The sequence below is a fragment of the Pseudophryne corroboree genome, chromosome 2 (genome assembly GCF_028390025.1).
Source record: "Pseudophryne corroboree isolate aPseCor3 chromosome 2, aPseCor3.hap2, whole genome shotgun sequence".
NCBI classification, from domain to species: domain Eukaryota; kingdom Metazoa; phylum Chordata; class Amphibia; order Anura; family Myobatrachidae; genus Pseudophryne; species Pseudophryne corroboree.
Window position 1 is genome coordinate 457,899,505 of NC_086445.1, and position 21,242 is coordinate 457,920,746.

A 21,242-nucleotide genomic window follows, 5' to 3' on the forward strand; every position below is an offset into this window, starting at 1 on the left:
ACCACCTGCCACTACATCTGCGTTGTATGTTCTGTTTTGTACATCCCTTTATCTGTATATCTAAAATGTGCCCCCCATCTGTATTGCTCTCCACATCTATATATCCTGTATTGGGCTCTCCCCCGTCACTGAATACAGGTGACAATGGTGCCAGGAGAAAGCAGGGAACTGGCAGGTAATCCAGATTTCAAATGGCACCCATATAATTAACAAGTACCTGGAAATATGTGTGATATGGTCAATTTTATGATTTTTACATGGCAAATTATGAGGCAGAGTTTTTCCCAACTAATAGTAGTCACAGTTTTTTATACTGTTTACTGCTGGCATTTTATGGCCTGATCTGTGGACTGTTTTCACAAATTAATACACAAACGACTTATAAAAACATTGATTGAATTGTAACAGAAAACCAATGATATTTCTTACAACACTGCTTTTTATGCTTTTTATGGTATGTGGAGCAAACAAGAGAAGCAAATGGCAGTGCAAATAAAAAGTGAAATTATAAAAAGGCACACAATTTTTAATAAAGTAAATTAAACAATTATATCTAAGAAGGACTGATTATTGTGATGACAGGATTAACATGTGGATTCAGGGAGTGGGGGTGGGGGAAGATTTTTTTCTGTTGTGTAGGTCAAGTGAGAAGTAGTTTCATAGTGACTAGGAGTCTGTTGTGGGATTAGCCATAATTAGAAGATGGAGAGTGGCAGGCTGCTAATCAGTGCTGAGTTCTCAGACACTTCAGCTGCAGTTAAGAGCTCTGTGGAATGCTTGCTGCAGTAGCAGCTGGTGCCTTGGAAATTGAATAAACACACAATAAAAAGGTTATTTCATTCTAATAGGTTTGTACCACTCTATTCTACAGTAATATTCAGTTCCTTACTCACGAAATACCTACAATGTTGCATGATGAATTATATTAAACTTTTCATCTATTTTGTTTGTGATGAATTGCTCACTGGTCATTGATGAAAGACAATAGAAAATGAATAAAACTCTTTGTCTGTAATGTTTTATCTGTGCTGCTGGATTCAATATAATAATTATGTTTAGTGATATGTGCTTATGTATATCCAAATATTACTATTGTATTGATATAATCTGCATAATTGTTCCAGGAAATTGCTTTGCAGAAAGCAATTCGGTCTAGATTTTGATGGTGACAATTTCAGTTATGCTTTATGGATCTTAACAAAAGCTTATTTATTGGTATAAAACAGTAAAATGGTACCCTCTAGCAGACTTGGTCATTAACATCACGAAGTGGGCATGTTGTCAGTGACTATACATGGATATTGGGAGGGATAATAATGTAGGACATAGGTTGCTTTGATATCAGCTTTGAGAGCAGATAGAAGAATGCTTTGGTTGGGATAGAATTAAAACAATTATAAAGAGAGTCGTTGAGAAAGACCATAGTAACTTTCATAGCATGAATTCAGTACAAAAGGGTGGTGTAACCATTAGAATGCATGTCACGGCATGCATGAAATTAAATTTACATATGGAGATTCTAAATTATTGATCAACATCTCTCCCCAGCTCAAACCAGGACAGAACAGCTGCATAAACAGCGATGGTGAGAGTCCAACAAGACAATCAAAGCCTTCGCAGAGAAACCCTTCCCATGAGCGACTAAGTGATGTAAGTACAGCAAATCTAAAACCCCTACAATTATTGTCGATACATTTTGAAAATAGTACTAAGAGTTCATTGAGTTGTTTTTTCACTATTTAAGTCAATAAAGACTTCAAAAAGTAATAATGTTGTAAGTACAGTCCATTAGCCAAAATGTTATTGCATGTTGAGACTCCCATATCCAAAATTCCTAAATACAGAATATTTCATAACATAGGATTTTCTGACCAAAACTGAGATGGTGACACCTTTGCTTTCAGATGGTTCAATGTACACAAACTTTGTTTCATGCACAAAATGTTGAAAAGAGAAATAAGAGTCCATTAAGTTGAAATTGCACAATTTGAGTCACTAAAGCCTTCGAAAAGTAATAATGTTGTAAGTACAGTTCATTAGCCAAAATGTCCTAAACTAATTTCGTAGATGTGCAAAACTTTGTTTACTGCGCTAAATTATTTAAAATACTGTATAAAATTACCTTTAGGCTGTGTGTATAGGTTGAATAGGAAACACAAATGCATTTTGTTTTTAGACTTGTATCCCATCCTGAAGATAATTATGGTATGCAAATATTCCAAAATTCAAAAAAATTCAATATTCAAAATACTTCTGGTTCTGTACATGGAAAAGAGGTGAAGCAAGATTAGTATAAATCAGCAGTAAAGTCCTTGCAACATACAAAATAGCTCTGGTCATTTAAGTAATGTGCAAATATGTGCGCCCTCATGTTCTCTGTATCTGCATTTGCGTTTACCACACAGTGATTATCCCACTCACAGCAACATGATTATATTTACAATGGCTCCTGCTTGCCTCAGATGATTTTGTGGACACAATGGGGGTAATTCTGAGTTGATCGCAGCAAGAACTTTATTAGCAGTTGGGCAAAACCATGTGCACTGCAGGGGAGGCAGATGTAACATGTGCAGAGAGAGTTAGATTTGTTTGTGTTGTGTTCAATCTGCAATCTAAATTGCAGTGCAAAAATAAAGCAGGCAGTATTTACCCTGCACAGAAACAAAATAACCCACCCAAATCTAACTCTCTCTGCAAATGTTATATCTGCCCCCCCTGTAGTGCACATGGTTTTGCCCAACTGCTAAAAAATGTCCTGCTGTGATCAACTTGGAATTACCCCCAATGTGCTGTGAACATGTCTGCTATGTATTCACATTTTATGTCCTAACTGCTTACCTTTGCTTGATTAGCAACCCCCCTTTTCAAATCAACATTAATTTGCTAGTACCATTATTTAGCTGCTCATTTGATGTTCACATTCATATAAATCATCAAAAAGAAGCATAGAATAATGGGAAAGGAGACAGGAGTCGGAGTTTAAACTACTAGGCTGGGTCAGCATACATTTAGCAGCAGGGGTGTCTGCTATTTAAGGGCTGTTTTGTATCATTCTATTAGAGGGAGGGAGTTGTGATTGTGAATTTAGAGTGTATAATATTAATATCCTGGTGAGGAGGTGTCTTGCTTCTCTATAGTCTTTAATGCTTGTGGGTTATAATGGTAGCAGTTCCTTCCTTGCTGTAGGTCTTGAGGTGTGATACTCATTAATATATGGGTTTAGGCTGATTCTATCCTACTGTTGAGTCTGGTGAGTCTTTTAATGTGTCAGTAGGAAGGGAATACCTTAACTGTTTTGCATGATGGACTGGCAGTTTACCCTAATCTAGGACTTGAGTTGTTGGTGATGGGCTTGCAGATGGTCCCCACCTAGGCATTTTATTTGAGTATATGAACATGTATACAGTATTTTCATACACTGTACATTTCTGACTGGCCAACTGTGGTGTGAATTTCATATTCACATATTTATGAGTTTACCCACTGCATATAACATGTAAGAGGGCGGGATGCATAATTTGCAGTCTGACCACCAAAAGTGCTGTTTTTTTATATTTGACCACTTACATACTGGTGATACAGTATGGAGCTTGGATACGGTGAGCATTGCCATTAAAATCCTGCAGGCTTCTCTCAGTGTTTCCATCTGAGAGCAAACCAATTGGAACACTCCCATAAGCCCCCCCCCTTCCCCCCACAGGACCTGTGCTCCTCTCAAAGCATGCACAGAAGAACTCCCAGGTCCTAAACCTGGCAGTCCTTCTATTGCCTTTGTAAATGCCTCTATGCTTGAGAGGAGTAGTGGGGTGCATCACATTCTATCTTCATTTATCCAGCCCAAAGCATGCATGGCTGATTCATAAAGAAAATTCTGTATGCTCTTCAGATGTCCTCAAAAAGCTATGAGTCTTTGAATTAATTTTGAATCTGGTTCTAAGTACAGGCCTTGCTCCTGAGATTGTGGGAGTACAGCTAAAGTGACATGGAGAATGTAACTTTTAAGTACTAAGATTATTCACTTTTTTGACAAGGTGTGAAATGCAGAGTAGACCACAGCTCAGGAAGCAATGGAAGATAAGGCAGAAAAGGTCCATACATAGGGTGCAAGCAAAACAGTGACTTCCTGACAGCAGATATCTAAAGTACCCATGCCAAATACAGGAAGACTCTAGTGTCCCACTCTAGCTTTCACAGTCTACTTTATGATCTTCTGAGCATTTATTGTGGTCTACACACGTTCATGCTTTACATTAAGAGCTTTTTGAGAAAGTTTTAAGAAAACCTATTTTGAGCTGGATCAAAGTGCTTTAGCACTTAGTTGGTGACCTGTTGCACATGTTGAGCCACTTGAAAAAGGTCCAGAAAGGACCAAAACATTGCATTTATAGAAGCATGTACTAAACAAGTAAATTTCTTTATGCTGTCTTTGGTGGGAGTGCCTTCTTTTGGAATTATATATACAGTACATATAGGTTGGCAAGGTTCTAGCACTCCTGAAAACAGTAAATATCTGCAGCCAGGATTTCTTACAAACAGCAGTGGTGTGGCACTCATAGCTTAATGAAAACACACAATGCTACCAGAAGCTACAATCTCAACAATTTAATATATTTTTCAAATGATGACAATATATTGTAGAAGGTCTTTCCCAATCTCCTCAATGCTCGCTCATACATAATCTGAGAATGATGCAGTACAGATGAAATCAAAATGAGCAAGTGCACTGTACAGTATTGTCTGAAAATAGAAATGGTTACTGAAAAATATAGTTATTATCTTTTTCTTAAGCATGTCAGATGCCTCATCCTTGTTTAAAAACATCTCAACTATTCATCTTCTTATCGACTACCAGCGAAGCACATGGAAAGTAAGAGTTGGCATGTTGACAGAGACTTGTTCCTCTTTCACTTTATTACGATCCAAGCAGTAGAATGACACTTCACAAATGTGCACAGATAACAGGGGAAACCAGCAGAGATAATGTTAGAGACTATAGGGACCCATTAATATTCTAGCCATACAAGTTCTCAGAAAAATAAAACACATTTCTATACTTTAAAACCAGTTATACATTGAAAAAGTTCAATTGTAGATAACCCTATTGTGCATGTGCCATTGTTGCGTTACAACCATTAACATAGAAACATAGAAACATAGAATTTGACGGCAGATAAGAACCACTTGGCCCATCTAGTCTGCCCCTTTTTTTATCCTTTAGGTAATCTCAACCCTTTTTGAACCTTAATTATTTGTAAGGATATTCATATGCCTATCCCAAGCATGTTTAAATTACTCTACAGTCTTAGCCTCTACCACCTCTGATGGGAGACTATTCCACTTATCCACTACCCTTTCTGTGAAGTCATTTTCCTTAAATTTCCCCTGAACCTCCCCCCTCCAGTTTCAGTGTATGTCCTCGAGTTCTAATATTTCTCTTCCTTTGAAGAATGTTTCCCTCCTGAACTTTGTTAAGACCCTTGATATATTTGAAAGTTTCTTTCATGTCCCCCCTTTCCCTTCTCTCCTCCAAACTATACATGTTAAGATCTTTTAGCCTTTCCGGGTACGTTTTGTGATGTAGGCCATGCACCATTTTAGTTGCCCTTCTTTGTACACTCTCTAATGTATTTATATCCTTCTGGAGATATGGTCTCCAGAACTGGACACAGTATTCCAGATGGGGCCGCACCAATGACCTATACAGTGGCATTATCACTTCTTTTTTCCTACTACTGATTCCTCTCCCTATGCAACCAAGCATCTGACTTGCCTTTCTCATTGCTTTGTTGCATTGCTTTCCTGCCTTCAAGTCACTTGAAATAGTGACTCCTAAATCCCTTTCCTCCTCAGTAGTTTCCATTATAGTACCCTTGATACTATATTTAGCCTTTGGGTTTTTGAGACCCAAGTGCATGATTTTGCATTTTTTAGCATTAAACTGTAGTTGCCACGTTCTTGACCATTTCTCAAGCCTACCTAGGTCATCAATCATTTGTTTTACCCCTCCCGGTGTGTCTACCCTGTTGCATATCTTTGTATCATCTGCAAAAAGGCATACCTTCCCTTCAATACCATCTGCAATGTCACCAACAAAGATATTAAAGAGAACTGGACCAAGTACAGATCCCTGGGGTACTCCACTGGTAACATTCCCCTCCATAGATTGCACTCCATTAACTACAACTGTCTGTTTCCTATCCTGCAACCAGGTTCTTATCCATTTAACTGTTTTATAATCCACCCCCACGCTTTCAAGTTAATTTAGCAGTTTGCGATGTGGGACAGTGTCAAATGCCTTACTAAAGTCTAGATATGCTACATCTACAGCTCCCCCTTGATCTATTATTTTTGTCACAGAGTCAAAAAAGTCAATAAGATTTGTTTGGCATGATCTACCACCAGTAAATCCATGCTGTTTTGGATCCTGTAAGTGGTTTGATTTAAGATATTCCACAACTCTTTCTTTTAATAGTTTTTTCATTACTTTCCCCACTACTGATGTAAGGCTTACTGGTCTGTAGTTACTTGCTTCTTCCATTGCATGTTCAATTCAATTGTTATCAGTTCTGGACAGTTGACAGTATTATTTGAAATGTCTATTGAAAGCTAGGAGATTTCTAAAATATATTCCATTAGTAGCCATATTAAAGGCTTAAAGCTAAGTATTTATTTTATGTAAGCAAAGAAAGCTATTTATAAAGCCAACAAAGACGTAATTTTTTAAACTGCTGACAGCTTACTTTGATGTCCTTGTTAATGATTATATATTACTCAAACTGTAAGTAAGCTGCAAAAAAATACATCTTTAACCTCATGCAAAACATACATCCCTAACCTCTGATTAAACCAATTAAACCAATTAAAACAACAAAATAATATATATGTGAATTGACCATATGACTGATTCACTTTAGGCCAGGTCATAGTCATTGTATTTATGGCTTGGAGCATCTTGCAACAATTCTACAAAATCTCTGTAAATTCCATTTAACAATAAAAAATAATAATTCTAGCAGCATTAAGCACAATCTCACTACATCACCGACCAGGCAGGATCCCTATTTGGTGGCACCTCGACCCCAAAATAGAAATAAAAACTATTCATAAATAAAAATAGTTTAATAAGAAACAATGCTTTATTTGGATTTGTTTACCCAACCTGGTATAGCATTAAAGCACGGTTAGTATGGATAATGCTGGGAAATATGGGAAATATTTAGTAACTAGCTTCCTCACTCTTTGAAATGTCTACCTGGATCCACAATAGCCATTGCATTACAACATATGAGATTGTTAAGCAGAAAAAGAATACCTTTGATGAATAGGTCCTTAAATAACACCTTGTGGGATACGATTTTGGGGTATTTAGCAATAGGTGCAAATATATAAATAATTCCTCTCAATCCATGCAGAGTAGGTATAATTAAGTAGTAATAAGGTCGGCCTCTTAAGGACCACTATAATTTCTTATTGCATAGAGAGTGAGAGCTTTAATGAAAGCAAAATAAGGAAGAACACACATGTTATATAATGTTGCAGTTATTTTGGGATCATAATGGATAGTTATGGAATGCGCAAGTAATTATTTGTTTTACACTACTGTACTCCACAGTCATTAATAGTCCCACTGGGAATTTCCAAGGGCAGCTGATGCATTAAAATGTACAAATGTTACACATAAAATAAAAATACTGTCAATGTTATCTTAATCTTAATTTAATGAATACACAAGTAAGGCTACCCTGAGTAATATTTAGGAAAACAGTAAAGGGAGGTTGTGATTAAGGAGTGGGTCAAACAGTCATACATGTATAGGCTTGAACTGGCCCACAGGGGTACAGGGGAAACTATCGGTGGGCTCCACTTCCTGAGGCCCCACCTCCTGCTCCAAGGATCAGGTTCAAGACTGTGCACTTGAATTATACTGTACATCATACATATGTTACCTTACTATGGTGTATTTTCTACAGTGCATTGCTGTTATTAATCTGTTACTAATCTGGTACATTATCATGCATGCAGCAGCTGAAATAACTGTATATATTTATGAAGAGGACCAAACGTTGCACTCTCTAATGGTTAGTCAAACCAATGAGGTGGAAGGCCACACCCCCTCAGTAGACTGGTTACACCCCTAACATGGGCCCCTAACACTGCATTCCCCCGGTGGGCCCTACATACCCCAGTCCGACACTGTACATGTCACAGCATGGTTACATGACGGTTACCTTTATGTTCATTTGTATGATGGACTGTACAAACCGTCTGCAAGATGTATTCTACAGTATTATGTGACTTGGTGTCATGCGCCTGTATATGTGCACTGCAAATAAATAGGCATATTTGTATAAAAATGATACATATTATGCTTCAATTTACTTTATAAATAACCTCATTATATCCAGGAAATCCTTCCAAAGGGTGAACATTGCTGGAAGAAATCTTATTTCACTGTTCATTTTCTAGACTATTAATTTACCATATTTATGTAACAGCAACATATTGCACAATGCATTACAATAATGGAGGTGAGGAAGATAATGATTCAAGGTTATAAGTGAATGCTAGCAAAAACTATGATACTTACGCAGTTAAATTGGTTCATTCAGCTTCTGCATGGACTTCTGACTTAGGGGAAATTTATCAAATCTTGGAGAGAGTTAAAGTGGAGAGAGATAAAGTACAAACCAATCAGCTTTAACTGTCACCTTGCAGGCTATACTATCAAAATGACAGATAGGAGCTGGTTGGTTGCCATGAATTACACTTCATCTCTCCAGAAAATTTTTAAAAAATCTTCTCATGTGAGTGTTGTTTCAGCTTCTAGTCAGCTGTCATTAAGAAGCATCTGGTGTGAAACCTTACCTTACTTGGGGGTATATGTACTAAGGGTTCTATTTATACCCCTTTTCCACTAGCTCAAAAAAACACGGGTAAATGCACGGGGGGGGGCGCATTTTTTTTTTTTGCTAGTGGAAAAGGGTCCCCCCCCCCGCAAAAACCCGGATCAAGTGACCCGTGAATCCTACCCGGGTAGCTACCTGGGTAGGACACGGGAATGATCCGGGTAGGGTTGTAGTGTAAACGGAAGCCATGTCAATGCGACACGGCTCCCATTTACACTGTATGGAAGGGCGGCGCTGGGAGATCATGTGATCTCCCAGCGCCGCCCCTGCCTCGTCACTAGCAGCGTCACCAATCAACTCGGAATGACCCCCAGTGTGCATAGGTTTAGCTGCTACTTCTTGGCCAATATTAAAAAAACGTGTCTTGATAAAGGCCCATTGACCAGCTGAGGGTGTGGACTATCCTTTGTGCCATCTAGGCAGGGGTGTATCTTCCTGTTGGCCAGGATGGCACTCGCCAAGGGCGCCAGCCAAGGAGGGGCGCTGTCCAGAGGTGCCACCTGCGGGCAGTAGGTAGATTCACTTTTAGAGGCAGCAGTTATCTCCCCACCACCGTGTAGTTCCTCACCAGCAGGGATGCCCAGTAATGATCACAGTATGCAGCAGTGGCTGCTGGGGGGGTGTAGTTTATGTAGAGTTTCTTGTCTGTATTGTGGTGCGGTGCTGGACCCCGGCGCTAATTACAGTGGCTGCTGCTGCATTCTTTGATCATTAATGGGCATCCCTGCTGTTAAGGAACTACACGTGGGTGGGGGAATAGCTGCCGCCTCTAAAAGTGAATCTACCAAAAAGTGCTGCCTTTAATAGTAAAATCAACATGGGGGCATATGTGTGTCTGGCACTGTAGGGGCATATGTGTCTGGCACTGTGGGGGCATACGTGTATCTGGCACTGTGAGGGCATACGTGTATCTGGCACTGTGGGGGCATACGTGTATCTGGCACTGTGGGGGAATTTGAGTGTCTTGCACTGAGGGGGAATGTGTGTATCTGGCACTGTTGGGGCATATGTGTATGTGGCACTATGGGGGTCATTCCGAGTTCATCGCTAGCTGCCGTTGTTCGCAGTCACACTGAGGGACGCAAGAAGATTGACAGGAAGGGGGCGATACTGGGTGTCAACTGACCGTTTTCAGGGAGTGTTTGCAAAAACGCAGACATGTCTAAAAGAATGCAGGCGTGGCTGGGCGTTCGCTGGGCAGGTATATGACATCAAATCCAGACACGAATAGGCTGAAGTGATCGCAAGCGCAGAGAATCGGTTCAGAGCTACTCTGAAACTGCACAAACTGTTTTTGCAGATATCGTCTGCACATGCGTTCATACTTCTGCTAAGCTAAAATATACTCCCCAGTGGGCGGCGGCATAGCGTTTGCACGGCTGCTAAAACTAGCTAGCAAGGGATCAACTCGGAATGACCCCCTATACTCGGAGGCATTATGAGTATCTGGCACTGCACGACTGGGGTCATTATGTGTAACTGGCACTATACTGGGGGACATTATGTACATCTGACACTATACTGGGGACATCATGTGTAAGGAGAACTACTGTGGGTATTGTGTGTAAGGCTGCTAATTGTGTGTGTGTGCATGGGTAGGGGGTGTGATTATATATTTATAGTTTGATATAACATAAAATTGCGAGGCCACGCCCACTTTCCAGGAGCATGCATGCCCTCCAATATATATATATATATATATATCTATATAGCAAACAATTTCGGCGGCACTCACGGCCACAGAGCTGAATCTTGTCGTTCTTTGCCGTGAGTGCCGCCGAAATTGTTTGCTGCATTTGGGGAACTGCCAGGTTCCTACGGAAGGCACCGGCGTTTTACATGTTGCTGTACACGCATTGGGAGGAGTGCCGCTAAGACTGTATGTATATATATCTCTATATATATATATATATATATATATACAGGCACTACTCTATGGCATAATGTGTATAAGGGGTACTACTGTGTAGCATAACATGAATCATGTACATTGCTGTGCTGTGTAATGTGAAAAAGGTACACTACTGTGGTGTAATTTGAATTGTGGTACTATTGAGTGGCCATGCCCCTTTTTTTTGGCCCACTGGCCTTCCCTATTTCAAATATGGGGGGGCACCAGTCCTTTACTTTGCCAGGGGCGCTCGGACCCCTAAATACACCCCTGCATCTAGGAACCCTTTTTTGTATATATCCTGAATATTTTTCATTATTGTGAATTGTTATGATCTTTCCGAGACCTATGAGTCTCGATGTACTGTGACTTTTTGGACTTTCTTCTGTATTGTGTTTGCCTTTTTAACTTTGAACCCCAAGTGTGTGGGGTTTTCTGCAGCGGGGTACACTGGTATTCCACAGGGAATAACATCGGGGTGTAGAGTTGGATCTTGATCTGAGACACCAACAGGCTAAAGCTTTGACTGTTCCCAGGATGCACTGCACTGCCTCCTCTATAGCCCCGCCTCCAGGCACTGGAGCTCAGTTTGTAAATTGATGGCTGCAGTGCAGGTCACTAACGGGTGGGGCTGTGCTAGGCAGCCCTGAAAAGAGCTTTTTTTAGAAGACTTCAAGGGCTTCAGCACTTTCTATGTCTTTATGACATGCTGTGCTACGGCTCCATAACCTCCCTCAGCAGTGCTGCATACTCCCGCGGCCTGGTTCTCGGGTACTTGCAGCAGAGACAACCCATTTTTTTTCAGGCACACCACCGCTGTTATTCTCCAGTATCACGTAGCTGCACTTGAAGGGGGGAGGTAAGGTAAATTGCGGTCCGGTCCGCGGCCCCAGAAGATGGACTGCGTCACTAGCGTGGACACTGGTTCGCACATGGACCCCAGTATATCTACCAGGGCAAGGAGCACAAGTCGGATTCATTAAAATCCATTTGCAAAAGGCTCCACAGTACCCGGTGGTGAAGTACAACAGAGGGGGTAAGGCGCTGACCTGTAGCCCCTCCCCCAGCTCCGGTCATCATCTACTGCTGGTGTTCCCACCCTGGAGCTGCATCTCTCTCTCTCTCACTCCCTGAAGAGATTTTGGCGCCATTACATAGTGGTACTTCTGGGCACTGTCTCCTCTGTAAATCCGCCTGTATCATCAGTGCTGTGCATTTACAGACACAAGTATTCTACATGTCATTTTAGGCAGTGTTAGTTAAGAACAAATGTACTGCTATCTGAATATTTAGTACAAGTATTCTGTGACATACATCCAGTGTTTACTGTGCATTGTTATATCTGTATACATACATATCTATATGTAATTACTAGTCCAGTGCAGTTTTATTGTTATATGTGATAATTCCTGCATTTTACCTGTGACTGAGTGTGCCTATAGCTGCTGTGTGGATTCCACTCTTGTGTATCACACGTTTGCTATCACTATATTCTGTACCCTGGAGAACTAGGTGCATCAGAGTCTCATATAATATATAGTGCTACACAGGGTATACTGTTTGTATTTCTCACTGTGTTTTTCAGTCACCTCACACCACATATATCCTCTGTTTGTGATCTGAATTTATTGTCATAAAACACAGGGGATTATGTGCTGTTTTTTTTGTGTTTGTCTGGCTATATTGTACTATTACATACTAAGGCTACATCCCACGGGATGTCTGCTACACAGGGTGGGACATCCGCGGATGCTCCTGCATCATGTAGTGCTGTCCTCACGGATTCACCAGTGGCGGAAGTGTTAGCTGCTGGTTCAGGTGCTGGGGGGTCATACATCTCCCAGTCCATCTGTGGCACCTGTGGTCAATCAAGACCCACCGTGGGCAGCTTTTTCAAATATGCTGACTACACTTGTAATGTGTCTCACGCCCCCTGTGAGGCCTCCTGTGCCATTGCAGCCACATATTGTCCTTGTAATTAATCCGCCATTTGCGGATACTTTGTCTTCCCAGTTACAGCAATTAAATCAGACTTTGGTTAGACAAAAGTCCACCCCACATCCCTCTGGATCCAAGGGGTCATCTAAGCGGGCCAGTTCTTCCTCACAGTCCACTAATATTTCAGATAATTCTTCCGATGAAGAAGGGGAATAGACTGATCCGACAGACACTAATACAGTTGCTTATGATGAGGAATCTGCAACCCAGGTTGATGTTCCTGACCTTGTGGAGGCTATCAATTCTCCAAATTGATGATGACATTGAGCCTCTTGTTACATCTAAGAAACCTGATAAGTTTAAATGTCAGAAGGTTGCTAAAGTAGTTTTACCACATTCTTACCTCTTAATTGACATACGTCAGGTATCCTGGTAATTTCCAGGAAAGAAGTTTTCCCTGTCTAAAAAGATGCTAGCTCATTATCCTATCCCTGCGGAGTTGAACAACAAGTGGGAAACTCCACCGCTGGTGGACTCTCATGTCGCCCGTCTTGTGGTGTCCTCTACTCTGTCTGTCACCACTGTCACCTCACTGAAGGAACCGACAGATAAGCGTGTGGAGGGATGCCTGAAGTCTATTTAGACTCTCACCGGTGCTGTACATAGACCCACTATGGCTACCGCTTGGGCGGCAAAAGGAATTGAAGCATGGGGTTCAGGCAATTGAGAAGAAGCTACCTCAGATTTTTTCTGACACTGCCAGACAATATCTGTTGTATATTACCACAGCCTCTCACTATATTCAGGAGGCGGCCTTTGATGCAGGGGTCATGGCTGCCAAGGCTTCTACTATGTCTATCCTGGCTCACCGAATTCTGTGGTTAAGGTCCTGGAGGTACTGCCTATCAAGGGAGACATCCTGTTTGGGGAAGATCTGAATAAGGTTGTGACCGACTTGGCAACGGCCAAGACTGCATTTCTCCCAAGTATTAATCTTTCTGCTCAGAAGACTAAGAGTACCACTTTTCGTTCCTTTCGACCTCCAAGTAAAGCAAAAGGTCAGATCTACCTGATACAGGCTCGTACTTCAAACCACTAAGCCCATCAGCCAGCTTCCAAGACAAGCCTGCTGCATGATGCATATACGTTCAAAACATCCAGACTTTTGACTTTTATACAACAAGGCCTGGACTTGGGCCTTCGTCTAGCCTCCCTCAAGGTTCATATTTATGCTTTGTCGGTATGGTTTCAGAGAAAAATTGCATCTCTTCCTGATGTTCACACTTTCACTCAGGGTGTTCTATGGATTCAGCCTCCCTTAGTCCCTCCTGTGGCTCCATGGGATCTGTCTTTCATCTTAAATGCCCTGCAAGAGTCTCCATTTGAAATTCTTGAGTCTTTGGACCTTAAATACGCTTAAGGTCGTGTTTCTGATGGCTATTGCCTCTGCTAGGAGGGTGTCGGACTTAGGCGCTTTGTCCTGTCGTCCACCATTTCTGATTTTTCACCGTGACTGGGCAGTTCTTTGAACTTGCCCAGGTTATTTGCATAAGGTGGTTTCATTTTTTCACCTTAACCAGGAGATTGTGGTTCCGGCCTTCATCTCTTCTGGATTGTCCTCCAAACAAAGGTCTTTGGATGTGGTACGGGCTCTCCATATTTCTGTGGAAAGGATTGCCTCTATCAGGAGGTCATATTCCCTTTTTGTACTTTTTGGTTTTCACAAACTTGGCTGGTAAGCAAACCTTGGCCAGATGGATTAGAATGGTGATTGCACAAACCTATGTGCAGGCTGGGCTCCCAGCTCCTGCTGCTATCAAAGCCCATTCTACTCGGTCTGTTGGACCTTCTTTGGTGGCCCGCCGTGGCACATCCGCAGAACAATTGTGCAAGGCAGCTACGCGGTCCTCAGTGAACACGTTCATCAGGTTCTATTCCTTTGATACTTCTGCCTCCCAGGATGCTTCCTTTGGACGCTGGGTTCTTGTGCCCGCTACAGTGAATCCCCTCCCATGAGGAACTACTTAAGGACATCCCCAATGTTATTCCCTGTGGAATACCAGTGTACCCCGCTGCAGAAAAGAAGATTTATATTAGACTTACCATTGTTAAATCTCTTTCTGTGAGGTATGTCATTAGCTGCTAATCCCTTCTCCTGTCGTGAGAATGTGGTTCTGTGTGACTAACATCTACAGTCTATCTTACCTGCTACTGCTTTGGACTGTTAACAAAACTGAGCTCCAGTGCCTGGAGGCGGGGCTATAGAGGAGGAGGTGCAGTGCATCCTGGGAACAGTCAAAGCTTTAGCCTGTTGGTGCCTCGATCAAGATCCATCTCTACACCCCAGTATTATTCCCTGTAGAATCCAGTGTACCTCGCAGAACGAGATTTAACAATGGTAAGTCTACCATAAATCTCCTTTTTTAAATAAAAACACCTTTTATGTTGACATTATTTTTGCTGCTGAATTTATTTTTGGAGTCCAGCCCTGGAAAGTTTTTCTAATGGAGATGTAAAGTGTGATGACCTCACGTACACTTCCTTGAAAGATACCCAGATACGCTTGAACACACCTTGGCTTCCTGTGAGTAGGGTATGTCCCCCCATATCAACAGCTAAGAGTATCTGTTTTTAAACACAAAAGAAACCTTTATGTGCTTCAATCGAATCTGTTGTTGTGTGAGTGGGGTACGCTTACCTACTTCCTGAAGGGGTTCACTGCATGCTGGTGTTTCAAAATATTGTGGTGGATAAAAAAAGATACCTTTATAAGTGTGACACATCTCTTGAAGTGTGAGTCGGGGTACGCTCCATGATATATTACACAATAAGATTTACTTTTTAAAGAACTATACTGCACAAGTACACATTATTGCTTTTTTTCATGTCATCATCGTTTTGAGAGAAGACTACCAACTAATGAAATGGTGTCCGAATTTGCTGCACAGAGATCCTGTCCACTTATACTGTAATTACAGGGATGTATATTGTGTTTTACATTTATAATACCAGCACCTTCTATTTGAGTCCCACAAATTCCTATGTAAAATATTATAAAACCAATCTAGAAATCTTAATTTAAATACCGTTTACCTCTCCTTACTTAACCATTTTTGGAGAATGAAGTAACTATTTTTCTTTTCTTCTCATGCTTTACTTGCCACTTAACAGACACCTTCAATCTATTTTTCAAATTTGACATTTTTTTCGACCATGCAATTAACAATCTTAACTTCTTGTGTTCTTCATGAACCTTTGAGACAGATGAGCAACCCGAACACTGAACTATATTTATGACAAAGGGATGTTGCCCTGTTATGGTTCTCCTCAATATAACTGTCGTTAAAAACTGGTCGGGTCTGCAATTCAGGTTCTACTTTTGCTTTGGACAAAGAAGAGACAGATGAACGACCAAATAGTATATTTTTTTTATTGGCAGAAGTTCAAAGGTTAAAAGGCATACCTAGAAAATTACTGTAACTCTGAAGGACTGTTCCCATGATACATCTACCATATTAAGTAAATAAAAAAGTGCAGTAGTGGATCCACACCTCATAGTCATAGATCTCCAAGCCATGATCTGGAGGGCACCACAGATAAGTCCCAATGTATTTTATCCCACATGATTTTATAAATGGCGTAACTGGACATTTGTTATTACCGTAATTTACACAGTTTGTTTATAGCACAATTATTACACCTTGCAGCAATGTATAGCTAAGAAAAAATGGACTAGCACATGTACATTCTACATTGTACTAAAAATGCAGAGATCTCAGTTACATACATTTGCACATATATGGTAAGCCACCAGCCATGTCATGGTATCCATGCTCTGCTGGTCCTACACTACATGACAATAGCAAATATTTGGGTTATACATTTATGTATTTCCAAATTGAAAGTCAGCTCACCTGGAGGCACCCCAAGATCTCCCAATCTGGCACTAAATGGATCAGAATGTCCCCCAGCTACAGTAATACACAGAATGGTAGTTGCTCAATCAATTTATTGGTCCATCACAAGTAAGGGACAAACAAATTCAGCTATTTGAGTAAACCTCAGGTTGCTCAGGATAGCCAATGTTTTCACTCTGCCAGGACCAGGAATCTGCATTGGAATATTCACAACCTGGTGAAGGCATGCCTACAAAATGAGGGCTGCACACCACTGTTTTGTAGAAAGGTCCCTGGTGCCACCCCTGCTCCGTACCCAAATGACCGCAGCATATCAATCATGCTGCAGATTGGGGCCATGGCGAACGACAATGCAAGAACCATTCAGCACACACAGATTTTAAAAGTTTAAAGAATGTCATCCTTCATTGAAACTCTCCATATTATACTATATAAAATTTAAATATTGTATACATATTTTGAAAAACTTTTAGTTTAGTTCCCAGTGGAATCTGTTCTTTATGATGGGAGTGTGTTCTCAATGGAGTTTCTCTTCTCCTGATTTGTAACTATATATTGTGACAATGTCACTGGTTCTTTTGCAGTTTAATATACACTGCTCAAAAAAACAAAGGGAACACTTAAACAACACAATGTAACTCCAAGTCAATCACATTTCTGTAAAATCAAACTGTCCACTTAGGAAGCAACACTGATTGTCAATCAATTTCACATGTTGTTGTGCAAATGTAATAGACAACAGGTGGGAATTATAGGCAATTAGCAAGACACCCCAAATAAAGGAGTTGTTCTGCAGGTGGTGACCACAGACCACTTCTCAGCTCCTATGCTTTATGGCTGATGTTCTGGTCACTTTTGAAACCTGGTGGTGCTTTCACTCTAGTGGTATCATGAGACGGAGTCTACAACCCACACAAGTGGCTCAGGTAGTGCAGCTCATCCAGGATGGCACATCAATGCGAGCTGTGGCAAGAAGGTTTGCTGTGTCTGTCAGCATAGTGTCCAGAGCATGGAGGCGCTACCAGGAGACAGGCCAGTACATCAGGAGACGTGGTGGAGGCCGTAGGAGGGCAAAAACCCAGCAGCAGGACCGCTACCTCCGCCTTTGTGCAAGGAGGAACAGGAGGAGCACTGCCAGAGCCCTGCAAAATGACCTCCAGCAAGCCACAAATGTGCATGTGTCTACTCAAATTATCAGAAACAGACTCCATGAGGGTGGTATGAGGGCCCGACGTCCACAGGTGGGGGTTGTGCTTACAGCCCAACACCGTGCAGGACGTTTGGCATTTGCCAGAGAACACCAAAATTGGCAAATTCGCCACTGGCGCCATGTGCTCTTCACAGATGAAAGCAGGTTCTCACTGAGCACATGTGACAGACATGACAGAGTCTGGAGACGCCAAGGAAAACGTTCTGCTGCCTGCAACATCCTCCAGCATGACCGGTTTGGCGGTGGGTCAGTAATGGTGTGGGGTGGCATTTCTTAGGGGGGGCCACACAGGCCTCCATGTGCTCGCCAGAGGTAGCCTGACTGCCATTAGGTACCGAGATGAGATCATCAGACCCCTTGTGAGACCATATGCTGGTACGGTTGGCCCTGGGTTCCTCCTAATGCAAGACAATGCTAGACCTCATGTGGCTGGAGTGTGTCAACAGTTCCTGCAAGATGAAGGCATTGATGCTATGCCCGCCCGTTCCCCAGACCTGAATCCAATTGAGCACACCTGGGACATCATGTCTCGCTCCATCCACCAATGCCACGTTGCACCACAGACTGTCCAGGAGTTGGCGGATGCTTTAGTCCAGGTCTGGGAGGAGATCCCTCAGGAGACCATCTGCCACCTCATCAGGAGCATGCCCAGGCGTTGTAGGGAGGTCGTACAGGCATGTAGTGGCCACACACTCTACTGAGCCTCATTTTGACTTGTTTTAAGGACATTACATCCAAGTTGGATCAGCCTGCAGTGTGTTTTTCCACTTTCATTTTGAGTGTGACTCCAAATCCAGACCTCCATCAGTTAGTAAATTTGATTTCCATTGATAATTTTTGTGTAATTTTGTTGTCAGCACATTCAACTATGTAAAGAACAAAGTATGTAATAAGAATATTTCATTCATTCAGATCTAGGATGTGTTATTTTAGTGTTCCCTTTATTTTTTTGAGCAGTGTATATCTGATTACTAACAATTTCATTTCTCCAATGGTTGAAATTCAACAACAGCAAAGTGCATCCAACAGTCAAGATCTGTAAACTTGGGTTAAAGAGGACCCCACTGCAGTTTCACATATATGCAAATAAAATTGATACAAAAAAAACAAAGTAATAATTATAATTGAATACTTTTATTATTAGGGACTAATTTATAAGATACTGTACATCTGATACACAGTATGTAAATGTATTATTATATTCTATTGTTTCCAGACATTGTAGAATTTAAGAGTTACACCACTGGTCAAAAATTTTAGTTCCCCCTTTTCCCATAATTTCTAGAAATGTAAGCAATTAAAGTCCAGTAAATAATCTGATATTGTACAAAAGTAAGTGGTAACTGCTAGAGGTAAAAATAATCATATAATTTATATAATCATATAATCATTCAGCTATAAACAGATAATTCAGTAGTGTGCACACTGTTAATCAGATGTTATCAATATCAGTTTGACTCTCAGAAAATCGTGGATTGTGAGTAAAATCTATCAGGCGTATGCCTAGATTTACACAGACATAACAGTAAGAGGAGTAATTGATTTACAGTAACTGATTAATGTTCAGATGAATAAATCAAGGATTTATGTACTGCTCATCCTTCTTTGAGACTATAACATAACAAATTAATTTTACGTCTTAATAAATCAATCAGCCATAACATTAAAACCACTTATGAGTGAAGTGAATAACACTGATTATCTTGTTACAATGACACCTGTCAGGGCAGGCAGCAAGTGAACACTCAGTTCTTGAAGTTAGTATGTTAGAAGCAGAAAAATGGACAAGTGTAAGGATCTGAGCAATGTTGACAAGTACCAAATTGTGATACCTAGACAACAGAGCCATGGCATCTCCATTACGGCGGGTCTTGTGGGGTGTTATCAGTATGCAGGTAATAGTACCTACCAAAAGTTGTCCAAGGTGAACTGGCTACAGGCTCATGGGCACCCAAGGCTTATGAATACAACTGGGGAGTAAAGGCTAGTCCATCTGGTTTGATTCCACAGAAGAACTACTGTAGCATAAATTACTCAAAAACTTAATGCTGGAGTGTGTGGCCTGGATGATGAGGAGTGAGGAAGCAGATCCTTGCAGCTCCTGCTTTGTACCCCTATTAAAGCTGCTGAGCCCTGCTTGGAGCTTTCCAATATATGCCCCTGTGTTTTCCCTGTACCTTTTCTGTGTGGCCATCCAGGATACAGAGCTGGGAGGGTCCCCCAGCCTCTCTGTGGGTTGTAGCCTGCGTTCTCCCTGACATCCAAGACTCTGAGTTGGGAGCTGGCGGTGGAGCCTGCCGCCCGTCCAAGACCCACCCTTTGCCCCCTGCAGTCTCTTGCTGACCTGGATTCAGGCCGCGGCACTTCCGGAGACATTTGTCCTGTCTGCGGTCCCCTGATGGTCTCCTGGAGAAGGCACTTCCTGTCTGCCATTACTCATCACCGGGGCTCAGGGTGCGGCTAGATACCGGGTGCCGCTGGATGCTGCTTGGGAGTACCCTGCTTCCGGCCGTAGCGCTCCTTCCTTCTAGCGCTTTTTCTGGAGGACCCACTTCTGTGCTGCTCTGTGTGGGGATTCTGCATACATACTGCTGCCGGCACGCCATCTTGGAGTTTGGGAGCCTCAGCTGCTGCCCTCTACAATGTCCTGCTGCTCTGCATGGGGATTCTGCATACATACTGCGGCCAGCCTGCTATCTTGGAATTTGGGAGCCTCAGCTGCTGTGGTGCCCTCTACACTGTCCTGGTAGAGGTGCCTGCTACTGCCTTCGCTGCCCCTAATTCCCTGTTAATGTTTCTGCACTATTTCCACGACATACTGGGCATGCCCTCTTAAAGTGTCTGGCTTCCCGGGACCTCTGGAGAGTTGCAGCTTGCCACGCCGGATGGAGCCGCAGTCTTTCCTACGGGACCAGGTGCCGGAAGTCACCTTGCTGCAGATGCAGCCTGAGGAGTGGAGGTATCGCCATTAACCCCTCTGGTGGTTCACCTACTGCCTGACCTGACGCAGCTATCCCTGCGCTACCCCCGTGGCTGCTTGAGCCCAGGTTGCCTCCGAAGTCCCACTGCCAGACGACGCCTGGCCATGGATGTGGCCTGATTGGTGAGATATTCCCAGCTGCCCGACCTGTCATCTGCCCCCGGAGCTCCTTCACTATCAGTGGCCTCTCGTGAGGCCCGGAGTCAGACGGAGCCCCGCTGTGGATGTGGCCTGGTGAGAGGAGGTGCCTACATCCACCGTCCTGTCTGTTCAGCTGCCTGACTGCGGTCTACCATCACCCTGATTGAATGCACAGTCGGTCTCTCCCAACATCCATCCTTGGATTACCATTATTGTATTTTTGGCAGATATACAGATGTGTCCACATACATATTTGCTA

The 21,242-nt window shown here is 42.2% G+C and overlaps 1 protein-coding gene across 10 annotated transcripts in view; it reads left to right on the forward strand.

Moving 5' to 3' along the window:
- Positions 1 to 21,242, forward strand: part of AUTS2 (activator of transcription and developmental regulator AUTS2) — a 1,933,147-nt gene that overhangs the window by 806,433 nt on the left and 1,105,472 nt on the right. For all 10 annotated transcript variants that reach the window (XM_063953747.1, XM_063953750.1, XM_063953749.1 and 7 more), the window contains one exon: positions 1,549 to 1,650. In XM_063953747.1, the coding sequence (XP_063809817.1) occupies positions 1,549 to 1,650 (102 nt within the window). The remainder of the gene's footprint in view (positions 1 to 1,548; positions 1,651 to 21,242) is intronic.